Source organism: Vipera ursinii (assembly GCF_947247035.1).
Source record: "Vipera ursinii genome assembly, chromosome: 3".
In the NCBI taxonomy this organism is placed as follows: Eukaryota; Metazoa; Chordata; class Lepidosauria; order Squamata; family Viperidae; genus Vipera; species Vipera ursinii.
Window position 1 is genome coordinate 140,424,131 of NC_139516.1, and position 24,110 is coordinate 140,448,240.

Sequence of the window (24,110 nt, forward strand, 5' to 3'; positions counted from 1 at the left end):
ACACACACACCTTAGGCTGTAAAGGAGGAGAATTGTACTTCTAGTGGGAAGAGTCTGTTAATGTAGCCTTAACATAAAATAGAATGAGCACATCTGTTTCCTATCTGGTCTGTCTAGTAAGGCTGACAGCTTCAGAGGATTCCTGCATTAAATACATAGAAGGAGAAGCGCTTCCATTACAAGTAGCTAGTGAAGCAGTATCTATCTGCACGATACTTTTTCCCATGGAGTTTTGCAACATGTACAGAGAGCTTTCTCATGCTAGCAATATACTCTGATAAGGGGCCCCTATCACTCAGCAGAAGCCAAGGGAGAACTTCTAGATTTCTACACTTTGAGTTGATCTGAAACAGCCTCAGTCTTTTATCTTCCTTTTATCTTTCTGTTAACAAAAGACCGATTCTCTGTACCCTTTGTCCCACATATCCTTGTTCTTTCAAGTTCATCTTGCTCTTTGCCACTATTTCATTGTTGACAGTTTATTGCTGATATTCAGAATGATTAGGACCAAATCAGCAGTTGACTTGGCTTAAATAAGTACAGCGGCCATATTTTCTTGGGTTAGGATAAGCCTGAAAAAGGGGCAAATTTGAATGAGGTTCATAAAGATAAAAAAAACTTTTTAATGGTTTATAACTTTGCTTTATCAAGGAAAATTCAAAGCAAAGTCAAGAAAAAACTTTACAAAACCCATATTCTCTAATAAAAATATCTAAAAATTAGTGTATGTAAATTTATTTTAAAAAGACAACTCAATTTCTATATTTTTCACGTGAATACGAAAGATTCTGCACTAAGTGGTATCATTTATACAGTAAATGCCAGTGACTAAAATAAAGGACAAAAGTGAATTGTTGACAAATCTAAAGGACAGCTTTATGAAAAAAGGACCATTCTTTATAATAACAGGTGTATATATATATGGTCACTGTACTGATGAGTGACAGTGCTGAGAAGCTGATTCAGAACAATGATACATACTTGCCTTTTGAATAATATCTCAGACCCTTTCATTTTTTTAATTTTTGGTGAAAACTATCAGCAGGCCACAGCTGGAAAAGATACTAAATTTACTTTGAATTTAAAATTGGGTTGTTGTTAGTTGCGAAGTCATGTCTGACCCATCGCAACCCCATTGGGTGGAATGTGTTATATCCTGAAAACAAAAACAATTTCTCCAAAACTTGTGTAAATTATGCGTACTTTTGTTTTGCATAATATTACTACTAGTAGGTGAGGGAAAATATTTCCATCAAATCTTGAAGCTCTCTTTAGCTGGAAATCCTGATTGGTTACTTGAAATATGCACTTATGCTGGGCACAATAGTTCATTTCTCTTGCTATTTTTTACTTCCCTAACTATTGATCTAGAGATGAATCCTAGCTTGATGACCTATGTTGTGATTGATTCATAGCCTATCCTTCCTTGACTGATTCTTTAAAAAAACAAAACCACCTGATTTTAGAGCACCCGCCTGCATCTCCATATGCATAACATACAATTGGGTGGCGGGGCAGATTGCAAAATGAATAGTAGCAAAAAATCAGGCTTTTTTGAAATAAACATTTTTATAGTAGCTAGATGAATGAATAGATGAGCTGCAACTGTGGAAGATAATTATAGATTGGTGTACAAAAATGGTTACAGCTACTAGTCATTGTAAAGAGGACATTTCAATGGACTGCATGAGGACATTTCAATAGATTGCATATTTAGAAGTAAACATAGTACAGCTAGTCCTTGACTTACAACAGTTCATTTAGTGACCATTCAAAGTTACAACAGCCCGGAAAAAGTGACACATGACTGTTTTTCACACTTACAACCATTGCAGCATCCTCATGGTCACACGATCAAAATTCAGCCACTTGGCAACTGACTCATATTTATAACCGTTGCAGTGTCCCGGGGTCATGTGATCAATTTTGCGAACTTCTGACAAGCAAAGTCAATCACTTAACAACTGTGGCAAGAAAAGTCGTAAGTCTCACTTAACAAAAGTTTCAATCAGCAACTTAAATTTTGGGCTCGATTGTGGTTGTAACTCAAGGACTACCTGTAAATGTACTATATATTCTTTTTAGGGGATATCCTTGGTGAAATAATCAAGTGAGAGAGTATTGATTTATCCAGAGGACTAATTCTCACCCAAGAGATGAATTTGTGCCTGGGTAATATCGCAGTTACAGACTCTGCAAATGAAGGGTTGTATGACTGAATGCACCTCCATTTCAGTAACAACAAGAAAACACTTGTGAATAGAGCTAGGTGTTGGCAGAAGGATTTAGCTCAAAATCAAGGGCCGCATAACATCAGAATGCAATTTTCTTTCTACCTATCTGCAGTGCCCAGCTCCACCCAATATATGCTTGTTCTTGCCTAACATTTGATCAATTAGGGAAGCTTTTAAAAATAAAGGATGAATACTTTTCTTTACAACAGAGCTATATTTTATTTAAGCTAAAGGCAAATAAGAAAATCCCATCTATTTCAGTGAAATGTCTTCAAAGTCTTATTAAAATGTTCTTTATTTTTTACTAGATTCATATTTGCTGTTTTTAACTGTTCAGTTGTGGTCGACGTACGACTACAATTGAGGCCCCCCCTTTTTTTTTTTTTTGCTAAGTGAGACATTTGTTAAGTGAATTTTGCCCCATTTTATGACCTTTCTTGTCAAAGTTGTTAAGTGAATCACCGCAGTTGATGAATTAGTAACACAGTTTTTAAGTGAATCTGGCTTTCCCATTGACTTTGCTTGTCAGAAGGTCGCAAAATTGATCACATGACCCCGGGACACTGCCACTATCATAAGTGTGAGTCAGTTGCCAAGTGTCTGAATTTTGATCATGTGACAATAGGGATGCTGCAATGGACATAAGTGTGAAAAACGGTCATTACTTACTTTTTTCAGTGCTGTTGTAACTTTGAACTAAATGAACTGTTGTACATTGAGGACTACCTGCATTTTGTCCTCCATGCTATGATTTATATATTGTTTCAATAAACCTGGGCAACATGAGGTGTTTTAGTAGCTTGAAATTAAATTTATCTTTGCAATGCAGTATTTGTCTTTCTCTTCTAGAACTTGTTCACCTCGACGTGTATCCAGTTCCAAATTATCTAACTTATTTGGATGTTTCTAGGTAAGCAAATCTTTACAATGTTGACTGGTTTTGAATGTAGTATTAGTGAAAAACATGAGAAGAAACTGGAGACTTGAAGACTAATAAAGTGATCTTGTTGACTGCATGAGATTGAATGAATGTTTCTGGTGGCCCTGGAATATTGTGTGTAGCTTATTTGATCTGTCATATTTCTTTACTTTGAAGCAGTGATCATCACAAATGTTTCTGTATAAGCTTGAGGAGTGATTTTTAACACAACCTCAACACATTGAATCCCCTTTTCTGCATTATGCTTACTTTGATTTGTTGAGCTGTTAAGGTAAATGCCACAACTTTGAACACAATATCCATGATACCTCATAAGTAATTAGATTTTCTTCTTACTGTTCAGAGTGGAAAATACATTAATAATGTGGCCCTCAGAGTTAAAGCCCCAAGGATTAAGAAGGAAAGTAGATAGGACAGTGGATAATCTTCTCCACTTAGTCTAGCAAGCTTTCTTTCAGCTGAGGTTTTGGGTATCTCGGTGGGGAGAAGTTGAAGGACCCATTGCCAGATATGAAGGTTTTAGCTCCCTGCTAAAATAGTACAGGGCACAGCAATCTTTTCAGGCCGTAGGCATCAAAACAAACAAGCAAAGTAAATGTTTAAACACACAGGATATTGTCCAGTTTTGCAATTTGTTTAATTTCATATGAAATTGCCAATTTTTCTAAATTGTATTGTATTTAATTCTGAGCTTTTATTGCTTTAGTACAGGGATATTACTGCCCTACTAATCGTTGATGTAGGAGCTTATTGGGTGAAAGAAGAATCTCGGTTCCCCATCTCCCATGTCTGATGATGTTGACTAAGATTGTCCTTGCTTAGCGTCCATTTGTTCAGCGACTGTTTGAAATTACGATGGCATTGAACAAAGGGACTTATGACCCGTCCTCAAAAGTTCCTGCCTCCTGCAGTCACATGAACAAAATTTGGGGATACCTGCATTTGTGACCACCTTTTGGTCCTCTGCCTCCTGCCAGCTGCACCCACTGCTTAGCCATGCCTGCCACCACATCTGCTACACTGCAAACCACTACTGCACTGGATGAGGCCTTCTTTGAACTGCCCTCCTTCACTCTGATGCCAGTGGGGCATCTCCAACATCCCAGCCATGGCCTTCTTTCATGAAAAAGGATCCCGGTTACGAGAGTCCTTCTTTCATGCCATCACGATGGCCTTCTTTCCTGTTCCTATCTTCATGAGTTGAAGACCATACCATATTTGGACAAGGAGTGGTGCAGCCTCAGTAAACAGCCATGGCAGTAGCTACCTTACAAAAGGCCAAGTGGACCTCAGCAGTGGCAGGAAAAAGACAGTGAAGGTCATCTTGGAGCAACGAGGCTGGCAAGAGCAGCAGGCACAGGTGGCAAGGCTATCAAAGGCAGTGGAGTAGGTGGTTAAAAGGACATTGAAGAGGGAAGGTAGGCAGGTGAAGATAGTTAAAGAGGAGGAATTCCTATACCTTACCATGGCTCAGTGTTGGGAGGGACCAAAGCTGGGGTGGATCCTCAGCTAACAGTTGGACAATTTGTTTAATGATGGCAACCAGGACTGCCAGAATTGCTGTTGCTAAACAATGTCATGTGACATCAAGGTTTAGAAATGTCCCAGGATCATTCATCTCTCTCTCTCTCTCTCTCTCTCTCTCTCTCTCTCTCTCTCTCTCTCTCTCTCTCTCTCTGTGTGTGTGTGTGTGTGTGTGTGTGTGTGTACTACTTGCTACTACTTCCTAAACGTCAGTGAATTGTATGCCACAATTTGTTTCCAGAGAGACCAAGTGGGAATAATAGATTTTTTTAAATAGCTGCTGCATGAGAAAATGTGCATGCGTGCACATTGCACACAATGTTTTATCCTTTAGGGTGGCTTTGAAATGTTCCATTTTATATATATCTTCGCTAAAGATGCCTTCTTCGTATAAATTGGCACTAGGGATGATTTTTGTGGATTAACACAAAATATTATGTGGTTAGGTTGGTTAATCCAAGATTTTAAAGGTGTTCCATATGGTTCGTGGTAATCTGTGTTTGCCATTCTGTAAGCATTCCACATGTAGCTGCAGTCAACCCCAGCTGCCTAAAAGCTGTGTGCTGCAGCTGACAGGACATCTAATATATCTGTACATTTTAAACCACATGTGTCAATAATAAGTAAACATCCCTTAGCATTATTGTCATCATATATATATTTTTCCATTTGTCTTTCTTTTGTGTAGAAATCACTTGGAGAGCCTTCCAGAATGGGTTTGTGATAGCCGAAAGTTAGAAGTACTGGATCTGGGCCACAATCACATACGTGAACTTCCGTCTAGGTAAGTCCTACTTTTAAAACAACCAGAAAATATCCAGGGAATATTTGCATTTGAGAAATTTCTCTACTGCACAGGTAGCCTTCAACTTACGACTAGTCGTTTAGTCATTTTCTGATGTTATGATGGACCCCTCAGAAGATTCTTACAGAGTTTTCATGGTTACTTTGTCCTCCTCTGATCACATTGCCCACACATTGGGTGCTCAGCAGTTGGCCCACATTTACAGCTGTTTATAGCACCCCGCAGTAACGTGACCACATTAGCAAAAGTGCCCCTTAAATGACCATGGCATTCACTTAAAGACTGCAGTAGCCGCAAAAAAGGTTTTAAAATTGAGCCAGTCACGTGGGTGGCCCTGCTTTACGATTATCACGGTAAGGTTCCATCACAGTCATAAGTCAAGGACTACCGATACGGAAAAGTACATTGGTTCCTCCCATTTATTTTAGTTAATAGATTCATTCTCACACAGTGACTGGTTTGGCTATTTCTAGACCAGGGGTAGGCAACCTTGGCTCTTTTATGACTCGTGGAATTCAATTCTCAGAATTCCTGAGTTGAAGTCCACGAGTCATAAAAGAGCCAAGGTTGTCTACCTCTGGTCTAGTCCCTTTCTTCCATGCAGAATGTTGTAGAGGTTTTTCTCAGCTTCTCTCAAATAAACTTCCTTTAATTAGAGCTGTAAGTTTTACTGCTATTTGTATGTTTTAAGGTTATTTTGCAATATCAGCTTGCGAAAATTACTTGCTGGACACAATCAGTTGGAAAGGCTACCAGAGAGGATTGAACGAACTCATGTGGAAGTCCTGGATGTGCAACACAACCAACTTGTGGAGCTGCCATCTAATCTGCTGCTAAAAGCTGATAGGTAATCCAAAAATCCACCAAGGGAATAGAACAGTATAGATGTAATTTCCAAGTTGTATAACTTCTACTGTTAATTGAAGTGTATTTTCCCCCCATTTTAATTAAAAAAACAAACTGAAGTAAATAACAACAGGCAATGCACTCTTAATCTCCCAAATGTTTTTATGGAGAGTGAAATAGCAAAATTTACCATACCTTAAAGGTGTTTTTTTTTAAATAATATCTTCATTAAATTTCAACATCTACATTAAAATACAAAGAACATGAAAAGAAAAAGAATGACAAAGCACATTAAAAGTCCCAAAGAAAATACATCTACCAAATATAACAAAGATGACCTCCAACTTCCTTTTATTACAGAGATATTAACAATGCCTATCTCTAAGTTTAAAGAAGTAATACCAATCTATACAGTACATTAAAATAGTATTAGTTAACTTAGTAAAAGCTAGTATTCCTAAAATGTTCTTCTCTTAATTTAATCTAAAACAACAGCATGTTATCAATGTAAATTGATAAGCTTGTAAGCCGCCCTGAGTCTTCGGAGAAGGGCGGGATATAAATGGAATTAAAATAAATAAAATAAAATAAATAAAATGAAAATACTTAACCAGAGAACGCTATTAAAATAGTGGTAAAACAAGCAGAATAGAGTTGCTTTGGCTGGCCTGTTAAAGCAAAGCAAAGCAAAGGACAATTCTTACATCCCCAGGATCAGTTGGATCTACAGAGGAGGCCCTTGTCTCATGTTTCTGTCAGTTTACACTCTGTTTTGATAGTAAGGCTACCTCTGATGAAGGTAGCAAAAAGGTTGAGCAATTTTAAACAAAGTTCCAGGAACAGTGCTTCTGAACCATTAAAAAGGCCTTTGAAAATGTGTACCTAAAGTTATCTCTAATAATTGCTTTTGCAGCTTAAGGTACTTGAATGCTTCTGCCAACAAACTGGAAATGTTACCTCCAGCCACCCTTTCAGAGGAGACCCATAGTATTTTACAAGAACTTTATTTGACCAACAATCACCTCACAGATAAAAGTGTCCCCTTGTTAACCGGTCATCCTCACCTGAAGATACTACATATGGCCTACAATCGCTTGCAAAGCTTTCCCGCAAGGTAAGAAAGTGTGGTAGTAGCTGATTCTCTTCTTGGATCAAATATATTTCGGGCTACATATATGGTTATTTAAAGGATGTTACGTATTTCATATTTCACTAAATGGTATCTTCTTTTTAAGTAAATATGGTACGGATCCAGTGCAGTTGGTCTTGCTACCAACTGAGCAGTGTACCAGAGTCTCATTATGCTTTTTCTTCAGTCCATCTTTGGATAATATGCTAAAAAAAAAAACAACCAATGGATGCGGTGTATTTCAAGAGGATCAGACTGAATTCCAACATTTGTGTATTAATTATCATAAATAGTGGTAGTTTGGATAGAGAGGCTGCACTCAGTTTAACTTTGTAGTGTAAAATCAGTATGTATTTAAAAAAGATTTTGTCACTGAAAGTGTGTGTGTGTGGGTGTGTAAAACTTGTCTTTGGAAATTTAACATAGGTTTGGGGGTTAATGTGGAGAAATTTGCCTCTCATCTTTCACTCAGGAAGCCCCAATTAGAGAAGGAAATGCAATCTTCCAGATTTAAATTTAAATCACAAGGCATGTCTTCTGTTTAGGGTCAACGAATGTCAGGTTTTGTCTATTGGAAACTTTGTCTCACGGACTACCTTAGAATCAGCCTATCTGGCATATCTTAAAAATTGAATGGCTTTGGAATCCAATTAGTTTAGAAGACTTAATGATAAGGAAACTAACCAGAGGACCAAGGTTATAATTGTAAAAAAGCTTCATATCACAGGGATGGGAGAACCCTCATGCTCCATCTGTTATAGTGAAGAATTTATCTGCTTAGATTTTTGAAAATATAAGTTGTGTGTCTAGGTTCTGACTAATGAAATCAAATAAAGCAGAACTCCGAGGCTTGAAGTTTCTTCAAAGCACATGTTTATGGGATACATAATATCGGCATGGTCAAAAGTGAAACCAACTCAAAAATTTTCCCTGGAGATTCAATGTAACTAAATATAACATTTCCCTCCCCTCTGTTATGCTATAAATCATGCTACAGAATAAAAGCAATTGGCAGGCTCTGCAACTCGTCTTTGCTCCTCCTTCCAGCACCTGTGGGACTGACCTTGATTCCCACGGGACCGCTTCGTGTTTAGTCTAGCATACTTTAGTTTTCTTTCTTCCCCCCACTCCCCGGCGCAACTTATGTGGCAACTTAGAACGACAAAGGTGGCTTCAGCCAGACTTGTTTCAGAAGTTGACATTGTATTTTCAGGAGTCTGATATGGAAGACTATTTAGATATATGATCTGCTTATGTAGTTATATATGTTTGCTCTTCCATGTTTTTCTACTTCCACTTCTTAAAACATAAAAACCCGAAACGTAAACAGATCCTATAGCAAAGGTAGCGTGATATGAACGTACACATTAAATTAATTGAATTGTTTAATTATAAATATTCATATAAGTGGCCTTTTTTTCTTTTTTAGTTTTGCAAATAGTAACATTTTAAAATATCATCTATAGGCAGTAGAATAGGTTTGCTCTCTGTTGTTCAAAAGGGCCATATTAGAACTGTTGTGCAGAATTTGCAGGGAAACAGAAGGTGAACGGAATCAGGAGAAAGTAATATTGAAGCGAACAGATTGGAAACATTTACGAGAACACCCTACTCTGCTGGTATCCTGGTTACATTCCTTTACTGAAACCAGTTCTGACTGACTTTCCAACTTCCTTTCCGTTTTACGAATGCTAGAACCTCTGGCTAGAAATCATGAACCTTAAGATCATTATTCCTCTCATTTTGGTATGAGTGAGTGTAATTTTTCCAAAGAGACATTTATGAAAGAAATAGAGATCAGCAAATGAGGCCCTCCTGATCTGCAGGGCTATTACGATCAAGAATTTTTTTTGTTTTCTGCGATGTACATAACAATTGTCATGTAAGTGTGGAAAGGCTCCAGGATACAGGTAGTCCTCGAATTGTGACCACAATTGAGCCTAAAATTTATGTTTCTAAGTGAAACAATTGTTCAGTGAGTTTTCCCCTGTTGTATGATTTTTCTTGCCACAGTTGTTAAGTGAATCACTGCACTTGTTAAGTTAGGAACACGGTTGTTAAGTGAACCTGGCTTCCCCATGGATTTTGCTTATCAGAAGGCCACATTGACGATCACAATCGCCCTGGGAAACAGCAACCATCATAAATAGGAGTCAGTTACCAAGTGTCGTGAGTTTTGATCACATGACCACAGGGTGCTGCAACGGTCGTAAGTGTGAAAAACAGGCCTAAAGTCACTTTTTTCAGTGCCATTTAACTTTGAATGATCATTAAATGAACGGTTGTAAGTCGAGAGCTACCTGTACTTGGCCTTTAAAGTCATTATTCTAAGAGAATGCTTTGGTTATTATGCCTCAAAACCTTCCTCTTGCCCTTTTGCGCAGTAAAATGGCCAAACTTGAAGAGTTGGAAGAAATTGACGTTAGCGGCAATAAGCTGAAATCCATTCCAACAACTATCATGAATTGCCGCCGCATGCATACTGTGATTGCGCACTCCAATTGCATCGAAGTCTTTCCAGAAGTCATGCAACTTGGCGAGATCAAGGTAGGGGTTTCGTAAGAATTTACGCCTAAAGCTCCTTTTAGTTGCTTAGAAGTAATCCATAGTGAAGGCGGAGCATTTTTATTTATGTATTTTTTACATACCTCCAATTGTGGTAGGATTTCTCCTGGATTTCTCGTGTGTATTTAAACGAAGTTACATTTTGTCCGTGTGGGAGGGAGGGAGGGAGGGAGGGAGGGAGGGAGGGAGAGAGAGAGAGAGAGAGAGAGAGAGAGAGAGAGAGAGAGAGAGAGAGAGAGAGAGAGAGAGAGAGAGAGAGAGAGAACAAAGAAACACTGAAAGTGTAAAGTGAGTTATCTTCTTACATCAACACTTTAGGTAGCAATACAATTATTCCATCTCCCTCAAGATGTCAAGGCAACCTTTTGCTCTAAGTTGGGCATGTGAGATTGCACTACTTGTTTTATCCATTACTATAACCAAGTCATACATCTCTGTGGTTGGGGGGGAAGGCTTCTGTATATCACATTCTGTGCCTTCCAAAGATTTTTTTGGGGGGAGGGGAGCTTTGCTAGTTGACAGTGGTATTCATTGTCTTTCCAACTTGCATTCCAAATGCTCTGCTTTTCCAGATTTTTCTGGAAAACAATACCCTGTTACCTTGAACATAGTGCATAAATTTAAAATTCAGTGATATTCTCTGCTGTGTAAAACAAGTAATTTTAAAACTGTTAATAATTACTATGATTTGCCCCTGTCTTCTTTCCTTTCCACCTATCATTGGACCAATTCTAGACCAACTGCCTATTTTAATATCTTTGGCAGTATTCCAGTTCATTGGCATTCAATATCTGATCTTTTGTGACATCTTAAAATTGTGTTTGGTTTTCAGTGCAGGCTACAATTTGAAATTGATTTTAAATGCACCTTTGAATTCATAACATGGCTCTGTATTAAAGGCTGGTGGTGAATAATAATGGCTCTGTCAGAATTATGACAATCCCCTTTCCGCAATTGGCTTTTAATCTATGTATTTATAAAATTACTTTTAATTAAAACTCACTTAACACTGATGTGCTCCATTAGCTTAAGGATAATAATTACCCTCTTAACACAGACAGTAGACAAATCACTATTCATTCTGCCACAAACATGGAGGTTATTTAATGAAGCATAAAGTTTAGAAAAGTTACAGAATTAAATTAGGCTCACTCAAGAGTCATTAAATAGTGTGCAACCTTTCCGGATTTCCAGAAAGGAGACAGAGAAGAAAGGGGAAAAATACGGCTGTTAACTAATCACGTACATTAGTTAGAATATCAGTTGCTTCCTGCTTTACTATTTATTATTTTATGATGGCATGTTAGATTAAAGGAGGGTTACTTCAAGGAACGTTTATAAATTAAATAATCTTGTGTTGCGTTGAGGCCATTGTAGAATTTTCTTGATTAAGGGTGGTAGAGCAGAAGGTTGGCTTAATCCTCTCAAAAGGCAGCAAAGGCCTCTAAGCTCTGCCACTTCAGACTGCAGCTGCATATTTATTGGGCTGCTCCCTCTGCTACATGACAATACATACCCACAGGAAATGAGATATTAAGGCATAAAGCTTATTCTCCATTCTTTTTTTTAATTGAAAAGTTTTACAGTACATTTTTGAATACAAAACCCCTCCCCTCCCCTCTCCCCAAACCTCCCCAACTCTCCCCTCCCCCCTCCCCGACTTCCTAGAGCTAAATACTTTGTATAAAAATACAAACAAACATAATCTAAAATATGCAAACAACAATAAGATATTAAATTCTATCGCACTTTAACTCTCCATTCTTGATTTATGTAATAATTTCCTCAGTAGTGAAGTTCCCAAGGGGTGGAGCTTTCCATTATCTGTGCCCTCCTCCCCCCCCCCCACTGGTCTGAAATGGTACAGTCCAGACCTTGTTTTATTACCGTGCATGTTACTTGTGGACAGTTGGCAGTCTGATTTCTTAAGGATAGTCTATGTAACAATTAGGCATCTGTGTTCCGAAGACCCACGGTTTGTTTATGTTCTCTCTCCCCTCGTTCTTCAGTGTGTGGATCTGAGCTGTAACGAGTTGACTGAAGTCACGTTGCCTGAAACCTTGCCTCCGAAGCTGCAGGAACTAGACCTGACTGGAAACCCCAGACTAGTTCTGGATCACAAAACCTTGGAGCTGCTGAAGTAAGGCGCCCTCCACGTTATCACACAATAGGCGAAAGGGTACACGATGCACTTAGGGAGAAACACTTATTATGTAAACATTAGCCGCCCGTAATTATTATTTTTTTCTTCAAAAAAAAATGATTATATGCTTGTTTTTCTTTTGGAACTCAGTAAATAACTGGTTTGGTAAATAAGAGCCCAGCGCCCAGTTCTTACATTTTAGTGGTTCCTGTTTGTTCTCGTCCGAGATCTCCTTAAACCACAAAAATGGTTTCTTTTTGCTCCTGACCTTCAGACTTCCATTCTGAAGATGGGTAGCATTCCCACCACCCACCACCCCCAATCCTCCACTCGCCTTCCACGCAAAGAATCAAGAAACAGGAGCAAAAACTCGTATTTTTTTATTTTTTAAAAAAACTTTTTTTCACCTCCGGATCATTTTTGGTTCTGTTCATGTCTGTCTTTTTGCCAGGTAAGTTGAGAGAGAGACCAGCTCTCAAGGTCATTCAGTGAGTTTCCTTGTTGGAGGTTTGAACCAAGGTTTGATCATGTCCCCTTACTCATGTTTTGCTATGGCGAATGCTCAAGTCCTCAGTTGTGTTTCTTGGCTTATAATAAAAGTAGCTGCTGCCCATCCCTGTATCCTGAAGAACTAAAGCAGGGCTGGGCAACCTTGGCTCTTTTATGACTCGTGGACTTCAACTCCCAGAATTCCTGAGCCAGCCATGCTGAGGGGAAAGGGAGAGGTTTCCAAGCTGAGCCATGCTGGCTCAGGAATTCTGGGAGTTGAAGTCCACGAGTCATAAAAGAGCCAAGGTTGCCTATCCCTAAACTAAAGGAAACAAAATGGCTTTGTCCCTTACAAAGTAATGATATATTTACATATTTATGAGCCTTACTTATATTTCCTTCTGGCCTAGGATTCCAGTAGCTCTATTGCAGCATACGTTTTTCAGCTAAACCTACCAGTCCTATCAAGAAAATGTCATGTTGCTTGTGTGAGCTGAAGGTTCTTATTTACACAGCACACATTCTTTTTTTTTACACATCATACTTATATGGCGATAAGCCTCTTTTATGAAATATTGAAAGATCTGCTATTTTGAGCAAAAGGACTTTGTCTCTCATAACTTTCAAATAATGTGATCTGAATTTGCTGACTCATGACTTGGAGGTTTGTCACGGTCAAAGTTCTCTTTTGGTGAACTTTATTTCCACTAGATCTGTACAAGGAAATAATTGTGTGGTTTTTGACTGCATTCTTGAATTGCACAATGGCATCCTCGTGGCACTATCATATTGCTGTGAAGATTTCTGCTTCCCAGTCTTTCTCTGACTGCTCCAAAAAATCAGTCTTTAGTGGCCATTGTAAATCCCTGGTTCCAAAGGATGAGAATGCCAGCGAGTGTATATCCATCATTTTTCAAAGAGTCTTGTCAGAGATCACTTTCCTCATTCTCTCTAAATCCCTACATTACTTTTAGTCTTTTTGTGAACTTGTATAAACATATCCTGTATGAATTACAGTTATCGCAATATTGTTGCCTAGAACAGAATCTTCCTACTCAGTTTACTAAGCATCTTCAGACACTTCTTCTGTAAACTCCACTCCTTTTGACAAACTTGTTAAAGCCCAACCCTTGGCATACTGGGCTGCCAGCCAACAATTAATTATCCCTTGCTTCCAGTTCAGGGCCCACGCCATTTTTGCATAGGATTGTGCCATTCACGTCATGCCTAAAGAGTCTTATCTTGACATGCAGTGGCTTTTCCTAAGTTCTGCATGACCAAGTTAAAAAGACTCTAGCTCAGACATGTCAAACACAAGGCCCCGGGGGCCAGATCCGGCCCGTGAAGTGGTTTCATGCGGCCCGCAAAGCCGTCCTGGAAACAGTGAGGGAACGGCCCCCACTGCCTTGGCCCTGGCCCAGAGACCCTCAGATCTGTCCCACTCCTGCCCAGGCCCCCATAGGCACCCTTGATGCCACGATGTAGAGCTGGCCATGCCCACCCAGTAGGCCATACACACTGTAGCCACGCCCACCCAGTAGGCCACGCCCACCCAGTAGCCCACACCCACCCAGCCCCCTGAGGGCAACCGCAATGCTGATGTGGCCCTCAGTGAAATTGAGTTTGACACCCCTGCTCTAGCTAGACAGGCTCAAACCCCTTCTTACTCCTAGTGTTAGAATCGCCAGGGGAGGGAAGGCAAAAACCCATCCTGAGTGGCATCTTTTTCCATTTATTTTGTTAGTCCTTTCCCCGTCACATCACTATGAGAAGAAGAAAAATAAAATAAAATCCAAAGATTCAAAGATATGCAATATCCCTAAGTTAACTAGGTAGCTTACTACCCAAAACTGGAGGAGAAGAGAGGAGAGGAGAAAATTTGTAAGGTCTCTCGTCACAAGACTTGCCTGTTTTTATGAGAAGTGGACAGGACAGAGAAACTCTTAATCTAGAGCGGGAATGAATGATCAACCTTTTTAACTTGAGGTAAAGTTAGGCCTTGACTGACGACCACAAAATTTCTTCTTGCTAAATGAGGCGGCGTTAAGGTGAATTTCACCCTATTTTGCGACCTTTCGGTGCCACAATTGTTATCCGAATCACAGCAGTTGTTAAAAGTTATTAACACGGTGGTTAAGTTACGTTGGCTTCCTCGGTGACTTTGCTTATCAGGAGGTCGCAAAAGGTGATGATGTGACCCTGAGAAGCAGCAGCAGCTTATCGTTTCCCCCACCACCGCCCCACGTACTGCAAACCTTCACATTTACCATCTAACATGACCAGCAGTTTGCAGTAGGACTTGTGGAGGGAATGAAGGGCAGAATTTTCAGAGCCTTGAAAAAAGCATCTAGATCAGGGGTAGGCAACCTCGTCTCTTTTATGACTCATGGACTTCAACTCCCAGAATTCCTGAGCCAGCTATGCTGGCTCAGGAATTCTGGGCGTTGAAGTCCATGAGTCATAAAAGAGACGAGGTTGCCTACCCCTGATCTAGGGGATTTTTCAGGGGGGCAAAGCAAGTGCCTTAAATACCCCACATCTTCCTCACATTGGGATGTTTTGTAGTTGACCCAATTGAAGAAAGTTGGATCAGAAATGTTTGGCACACTGATGTCATCTGACATGCCCTCTATACCTAGGGGGTAGGGCATAAGAACAAAGTACGACTTCCTGTCTTAAAAAGGTTAGCTGTGCTTGAGCTAAAACAGGGGTGTCAAACTCAATTTCATTGAGGGCCGCATCAGCATTGCGGTTGCCCTCAAGGGGCCAGGTGGGTATGGCCAGGGTGGGCGTGGCCTACTGGGTGGGCATGGCTAGAATGCGTATGGCCTACTGGGTGGGCATGGCCAGCTCTACATCGTTCGCATCAAGGGTGCCTATGGGGGCCTGGGCAGGAGTGGGACAGATCTGAGGGTCTCTGGCAGAAGGAGGGTCTCTGGGTCAGGGCCAAGGCAGTGGGGGCTGTTTCCTCACTGTTTCCAGGATGGCTTCGCGGGCCGCATGAAACCACTTTGCTGGCTGGATCCGGCCCCCGGGCCTTGTGTTTGACATGTCTGAGCTAAAATGACATGATACATAGGAAAGAATGGAGCGATGAAGGGCAATGTGCATAAGGAAACCCTTCATCTTTAATCTCCCCTTCTTCTCACTATTCCATGCTGATGGAATTGACTTCTTAGGCAAGTTGATGGTGACCCCGCTTACTTTCTTTCCGTTGCCAGTGGCCACCCTGGAGGGGTGACAGGGATGCATTATATAGAACATAGAAAAAAAGGCTCTCGGTTTCTTTAAAGTGTCAGAATTTCAGCCGAATCGGGCTAAGTTATATTAAGATAAACTGTCTTTAGATATAGACACAAACCGTAATGTCTTCCCTTGCCCTTGCCCTGGATGTTTGCGGTGAATGCTTCATTAACTTTTGCCATGTCCCTTGCTCACATTGCGTAGCTGAGTTATTTGCTTTCTTTGGAAAGCTGTTCCTGTGAGTCCTGAACCAAGAATTATTTATGAAACTGTTTGTATTGAACCATATCTCAGGACCAGCAGCAGCGGCATCCAAATCTGCAATACTCATGTATTTATTATATAAAGCAGGTTAAATCACATATTTTGTTTTCATCTCCTTTTTTAAAAAAATAAATACAGTTTTTAAAAATAAGCATTGACTCATTCAGCCTATTGCCCTCTGTGTTAAACGCTAGCATTTAAGCAGTTCCAGGAGCTTTTTTGTGGGGTGGCAGCTAAAATTCAGAAAAAGTATGTGGGTGGAGTTTGTCACCAGAGTTCTGGATTGCAGGATAAAATGGAAAGTTGCTGATGGGCAAAGAGAAAGTGTGTAAGTGGGGCCAATGTAAGCAGAGTATATGGGTGTGAATTTATGATTATACACACACAAACATAACGACAGACAGACAGACACACACACACAGATGACTTTGGATGAATACCAATTAAATACTTTTACTGAAAAATAAATCCCAAAAATGGTGAAATGCAGGAATTAAAAAAACGCAATTATGCCAGAATGTGTGGGAGGAAAAACCATTTTCATCTGTGCATAGCTGTTTATTTTTTGTAATACCCTATTCAGGCAACTAATTAACTTACCTTATTATTAACATTTCTAATTTCCTTTTTTAATGTCATATTTGACAACACTTTTTTTTTAGAAAAGCAGAGTAAAGAATATAGTACTGTAACTATTAAATGGTCGTTTTTCTTGCGTATTCAGGGACTCATCACCACTATCTTAAATACGTTCTTGCATTTAACAGTCAAACACAACACAAGATTAACAAAAGATACGGAACTGCTTCCTTTTCTTTTGAAGCACGATACTTGAGCATTCTTGTTTCTCTTTGCAGTAATATTCGTTGTTTCAAGATTGACCAGCCTTCTGCTGGAGACGCCTCTGGAGCCCCAGCCGTGTGGAGCCATGGTTACACTGAAGCATCTGGAGTAAAGAACAAGTAAGCTATTCAGAATCACTTGCAAGGCATTTAGCTTGACTTTCCCCTTATCAGTATATTCACACATGTGGGAGGGCGCACTTCTGTCGGATGTAGCTTAACCATGGCATGGGCTGGGCTACTGAACAACCAGATCTGGAGGGATGATAAATGTAACAGCATTTTTGGGAGGCAGCAGGCAGTGGTGTAAAAACTCAGGGATGCAAAATAAACAAGCATACCTATTAAAATAAAAATATCTAAAAAAAATTTTTTTAAAAAAGATTTAATCTTAACAAGCTCACTAGTTGTGTGTGCATGTGTGTATAAATGGGAAGGTGGGGGGAGCCATTTGGTGGTGTCCTAAAGGCCATGTTGCCACCTCTTCTCTGCTCTTTGTGTAAAGCACTCTCTATGCTTTTAGAATAGGCCATACACATTTTTCAGAATGAAATGATGTACTGGACAAGGCCAAGTCTAAAAGTGGATTGATCTTATGTGTGTGTGTGTGTGTGTGTGTGTGTGTGTGTGTTAAAACACTGCCTGATATATAATCAGCCCGGGTTCGAATCTCAGATAAAGGGTATGACTAACTGATGAGAACATAAAGAGTTCGAAATGATCATCTTAACCTCCCAAATTCTTTATTAGCAATTTGAATAATTTGCACAAATAATGAGCTGTCATAAGTTGACTAGTTCCTGTGGATAAGCCCTGAGCCGGGCCAAAACAGGAATGAAAGAGTTAATTAGCAAGGTCCATTCAAAAAGCCTTGACAAATACTTAAACATACATTTGCCTTGCCTTCCAGCTAATATAAGAGAGAAGGAACCCGTGGCTCAGGAGGTTAAAACACTGCCTGATATATAATCAGCCCGGGTTCGAATCTCAGATAAAGGGTATGACTAACTGATGAGAACATAAAGAGTTCGAAATGATCATCTTAGCCTCCCAAATTCTTTATTAGCAATTTGAATAATTTGCATATATATATATATATATATATATATATATATATATATATATATATATATATACACATATACATATACATATACATATATACACATGTACACACACACACACACATATGTGTGTGTGTGTGTGAAATGTTCAGTCTCCCTTAATTCTTTGTTAGTAATTTACACACACACACACACACACACACACACACACACACACACACATTCAGTTAAGCTTAATATTGACATGGCTTTCCCTGTATTTATTCATTTTTGCCCTCCTGCCCTGCAAAAAAAAAAAAAAGAAAGTAAAAAAAAAGTTCTGTAGCCACATTTTGAAGGTGCCGAAGTGTCAGCTTGTGCATTCCTGTTAGAGGGAGGACCGATTAAGCTGCTTTTGAAGTTCCTTACAACTTGGCACAGCTACCATTCCTCACATTCTTTTCTAGGGAGCTATTTTTAACCCAGGTGGCAAAACGGAGACATCCCAGGCCTACTAACACCAGTGTCATTACTTCAAGGATGCCCCCCCACCTTTCTTTTTTAAAAGCTGCATGGATTATTTAGTCTTACCGATTGTGTTTCCTACACAAGTTAGTATTTCTGACAGCTTTAACAAATATGACTTCCTCAGCATTGCAGTATAGTCAGATAAGTCATATCAGGCCATCTCCTCTCCCCCCTCTCCACTAATCCAAATTTAAATATGGCAAGCCTTTGAAGAAAAACGCATTGAATGACTGAGATGATAACAGACTGAGGGGAGCTTACTATCTATCTGTGTACATTAAAGGAACTCGTGGAAGAAACTTCTCTGAGTGCGGAGAGGTGAATTCTTCCATGTGCCTGTGTTCACATGAATAAGGAGAGTGTTCTCCTAATTAGGAGAATACTTGATTGTGCAGCAGCAGACACATTGACCAAGAAGTTGAAGGGTCAAGAAGAGACACCAGCATTTCTATCATGGAATAAATGGTATATTTGGATGGATAAAAGATTAAAGAAATGAGGGTGGCTTGGAGGTTGGTCAAAAATGAAGTGATATAGTCTTTGTTAATGAATAAGCTTTGGAGTTGAATAGTTATAAGAGATTTAATGAGTGGAATACAATTGTTAGTTTAGAAGTAGATATAATGTGAAATTTTTGAAATGGTTTTCAATTTTTTTTTATTTCTTCATTTTTTGTATATTGTAATTTTTTTTGTCTTTGTTGGTGTATGGTGTGTTTTTAATACGAAATGTAAATAAAGATTCATTTATAAAAAAAAGAATAAGGAGAGTGTGTCGGGTATGGATACGGTACTTTTGAATAGGTGCTGTGAAATTGAACTCACCGATTTACAAAAGTGAACCGGTTCACTTGAAGCTATTCCTCATTTTCAGATTACAGTGGAATTCTTGAGTTGCAATTCGCTAGATATTGCTTGGGGGGGAGGGAAAGCCTAAAATGCAAATTATATATCTTTTCTATATATAATGCTCTGTTTGGGGATTGGTTCCCAAGGATACATTTGTATTGCTTTCCTGTAGTGTGGAAATGTGGAGTCCTTGATGCTCTCCAAGCTTGATTATTTTCTTGCGGACCTTTTGTTACCAGACTAAGTAACCTCTTTAGTGTTAGAAGGGAGTGGGATTTGCTCTCTCTCTCTCTCTCTCTCTCTCTCTAACAATAGCTTTTGCTATCAGTGTTGGTGGGGATGTTGTTCTTGGTAGTTCCTTGATCAGGAATCAAGGCTCGTATTCCAATTAATGCTTGATTTTTTTTAATCTGAGTTGGTAATAATAATAGTAAAGTTGGAAGGGACCTTGGAGGTCATCTAATCCAACCCCTGCTGAGACAGGAAACCTGGCCTATACCATTTCAGTCAAATGGCTGTCCAATCTCTTCTTAAAAACTTCCAGTATCGGAGCATTCACAGCTTTTGGAGGCAGGTTGTTCCACTGATTAATTGTTCTAACTGTCAGGAAGTTTCTCCTTAGTTCCACGTTGCTTCTCTCTTTGGTCAGTTTCCATCTGTTGCTTCTTGTCCTGCCTTCAGGTGCTTTGGAGAATAGCTTGACTCCCTCTTCTTTGTGGCAGCCCCTGAGATATTGGAACACTGCTATCATGTCACCCCTCACCCTTCTCTTCATTAGACTAGACCAGGGGTAGGCAACCTCGGCTCTTTTATGACTCATGGACTTCAACTCCCAGAATTCCTGAGCCAGCTATGCTGGCTCAGGATTTCTGGGAGTTGAAGTCCATGAGTCATAAAAGAGCCGAGGTTGCCTACCCCTGGACTAGACATTCCCAATTCCAGCAACCGTTCCTTATATGTTTTAGCCTCCTATCCCCTGATCATCTTTGTTGCTCTTCTCTGTACTCTTTCTAGAGTCTCAACATCTTTTTTACATCGTGGTGACCAAAACTGGATGCAGTATTCCAAGTATGGCCTTACCAAGGCGTTGTAAAGTGGTATTAACACTTCACGTGATCATGATTCTTTGTTGCTTTGATTATATTATTGTTTACTGCTTGATTCTTTGGTGTTAATCCCCACTTATCTGGGTGCTGATTACTGATAAAAGGTGTTGGATTTAGCTCGGTCTACGATGCTCCCAGTTTCCCAATTGAAACTATGGTTTGAGTCTGCCCGTGTGTTGTAAAATTAAAGTAACGTATATTTGATAAGGTTCTTTGTGTCCCAAAATAGGTTCATACATGAGAAAACACATCTTATGGAGTTGCTGTTGCTGAGATGCTAGATTTTGTTGAGAATGATATTGGATATGGGTTGAAGAAAGTGTCTTGATTTAATTGAGTCTTTGAAGCACGTATCTCTCTCAATCCAAAAAACCTAGCTAAGAGGCCAATGGTACAAGCAGGATATGGGTGCACTAGTAGTTCATTCCCAGTCGTGATTTCTGGGTATTGGCACTGAAACCATGCCATCTCCATTACTGAAGAACACCTTGAATCTTCATGGCAATGAAAATGAAATATTGACAGTCTTTTAACTTACACATATTCCTCTCTTCATTTTATCCTTGTAAATAAATACCTGGGTCTCAGTAGAGGCTGTGTGACATCCGTTGCCTTGGTAGCAAGTTATTCTTGCTTAATGAAATTAACATGTCGCATTAAGTAAGAATGTGGTTTGCTGGTTTTTTGGATTAGCTATTTTAGCCATTGAGATCTGTAAGCAAGGTTTGTGGATTATCTTACGTGAACCTGGCCACTTGTCCGTTATTCCATACATAATGATTTAGTTGAAACAGTGAAATGTGTGAATCAAGCCTATCTGCAGAATCCTGCAGTCCAGGCACATGAGATTCCCTGCTGATTGAAATATCCTCAGTCTTCGGATCAAAACCTTGAGCTGTTTTCCTGGGGGTTCCTCATTTGTTATATCCCCTTTTCTGTAAGAATCTCTCTTGATTGTTTCATCATTATCTTAATGGCTCTGCTTATCCTCCAGAGAACTATTGTGAGACATTTTTTTTCCTCTGGTACAAAGGAAAGCTAATGACATGAAGCAAACAAACAAACAAACCCAAATGAACAAGGATGAGTTTGAAAATAAAAGCATGTCCATCCAATGATGTTAAGAGTGAATGACTGGGGAAAAAAATCTAGTACAGCCATGTGGCTAAGATAAATGTTCTGTGTTCATTTTTTTTAAAAAAAATAATGGAATTCTTTGTCTTTTGTTCCTTACTGCATAATTCTGAGTTTGGTAGTCATCAGGCGTGGTAGTGAATACGTTTGGTCCTTCACCTCTGGCAAGAATAGGCAATAGGCTGAAATTTGCCATTTTTGTTTTCTTTTAAAACAACAACTCCAAGATTCTGAACTGAATTCTGCCTTTGACAAACACAATTCACGTGGACATCACAGCGTGCCTTTGAACTAGTCAATATTTCACTACCCCAAGATGTGAGAATGCTGCCTTGAATGCCTTAAGGCAGGCATGTCAAACTCATGACGTCGCACGACGTGTCAGAACTTTTTCCCCATTGCCGGTAATGGGGTGGGTGTGGTTTTGGCGTGGCGCATCCGGCCCGCGGGCCGGCAGTTTGACATGTCTGCTTTAAGGAAAGGCAAAGAGACAAATATAATAATAATCAGGAATACAATTTAAAGAGGTTGTGATGGTTGCCAAAAAGGCCAAAGAGTAGTCACAGTGAATGGCAACAGTACACAGGTCTTAGAGGATGGATGCTATTTAAGCTAAAACGTTTTTCTGTCTCTTCCATTTATTGCTTTATGTCAGGTAATTTGCTGAATGGAAAAATAACTGAGTTAACAATCTATAACTGTATTCCAGTGAAGCACATCTAGGAAAAATGTGTCTCGTCCTTTATTGTTTGTAGGGTTTGCATAAGTAAAAAATGAGATGGTGGTTTTCTTTTTGTATATTACGTATTCTTGATATTAACGCCCAATGCTTTTTCCTGTGTCGTGCCCAAAGGAATTGTTAGTTGTTCTGTAAGAAAGTACTGCATGGCAAAAAAGGCCAGTAGATCGATGACACGTATAATTAGCTTGGTGAGAGAATAGGAGATACGCTATTTTGCTTCTACTGTAGAACTGTTTAGATGGATTCAGATTTTTCAACAAAGCCCTACATTCTCCATCCCCTTTCAGATTAAGACCTCTCTTTTCAAATGAACTGCAAGAAACGTGAAAGCTGTTAATAGCTAGAAAATGTAGGGGTGAAACCTGATGGCACGGTGATGGAGATAGCTTTGTAGAAAATTGCCCTGCCACTTGTCCTCACGGTAAGCTGGCTTGGATTGGTACACGCATTTATTTATTTATTTACTTACTTACTTATTTACCCGGCAGGCTATGTGTGGCAGCTCTTTCCGCCAATAACTTCTGTGAGAACAGGGAGGCCCTCTATGGAGTCTTTGATGGGGATCGCAACGTGGAAATACCCTACCTTCTACAATGTACCATGAGTGATATCTTGGCAGAAGAGCTGCAGAAAACCAAGAATGAAGAGGAATACATGATCAACACTTTCATCGTAATGCAGAGGTCAGTTGTATTTGCAAAGTTGATACTTGTAAAGATAAGCAAGGATCTGTTCTTCCAATCCTGAACATGTCCCATTCCTTCTTCACTCTTTTTGGGGTCCCTTTTCACTTGTTCCTCTCGAGAGCCCGGTTTGGCACAGCATCATGTGCACGCAGCGATCCTGCTAGCATCTTGAGTTTTCACATGAGACAAGAACTGACATTCTTACATACCATGTCAGCAGCGAATGTTGAAAATGGCTTACTAGTGACTCAGACCATTGACATACAGCCTAGAATTGTCTATTCTGCCTGACTGCAGCTTTCAAGAAAAATCTTCACCAGTGAATGTATTAATTCTTTCAGCAGAGAAGACAGACTGAATCCTGGGACTTTCTTCAGGCCTGCCGTCATTAAACAGAAAAGCCTTTCAAGAAAATTACTTATGTGAATGGATTAACCTCTTATCCTTCTCTCTCTCTCTCTCTCTCTCTCTCTCTCTCTCTCTCTCTCTCTCTCTCTCTCTCTCTCTCTCTCTCTCTCTTTTCCACACAGTTGAAATGATCGCAGTGCCTTGATTTTAAATCTTTTATACCTGCAGACGGTGCAGTGGCTCAGCGGTTAAACATGCTGAGCTTGTCAGCTGAGAGGAGGTGACAGCCCAGGTTTGAGACCTAAGTGCCACGTGACGGGATGAGTTTTCCCATTACTTGCCCCACCTAACAGTTTGAAAATATGCAAATGCCAGTAGATAAATAGGTACCACTTCAGTGGGAAAGTTACAGCGTTCCATGTGACTTGTATAGTCATGCTGGCCACATGACCACAGAATCATCCTCAGACAATGCTGGCTCCCTCAGCTAAGAAACGGAGATGAGCACCGCCCCCTAGAGTTTGACATGACTTGACAGGGAAAACTTTTACCTTTACTTGAGGTTGTTGGTATTTGAAGAAGAATATTGTAGCATTAGCTTAACTCTCACATTACTGTTAACAGAAAGAGCTTGGAAACTGGCTGTTTAGG

The 24,110-nt window shown here is 39.7% G+C and overlaps 1 protein-coding gene across 1 annotated transcript in view; it reads left to right on the forward strand.

Annotated features, from left to right (window-relative positions):
* Window positions 1–24,110, forward strand: part of PHLPP1 (PH domain and leucine rich repeat protein phosphatase 1) — a 159,280-nt gene that overhangs the window by 123,360 nt on the left and 11,810 nt on the right. The window contains exons 8-15 of the mRNA XM_083358092.1: window positions 3,084–3,144; window positions 5,387–5,482; window positions 6,195–6,350; window positions 7,263–7,463; window positions 9,863–10,025; window positions 12,053–12,183; window positions 17,040–17,144; window positions 22,914–23,108. Of these exons, the coding sequence (XP_083214218.1) occupies window positions 3,084–3,144; window positions 5,387–5,482; window positions 6,195–6,350; window positions 7,263–7,463; window positions 9,863–10,025; window positions 12,053–12,183; window positions 17,040–17,144; window positions 22,914–23,108 (1,108 nt within the window). The remainder of the gene's footprint in view (window positions 1–3,083; window positions 3,145–5,386; window positions 5,483–6,194; window positions 6,351–7,262; window positions 7,464–9,862; window positions 10,026–12,052; window positions 12,184–17,039; window positions 17,145–22,913; window positions 23,109–24,110) is intronic.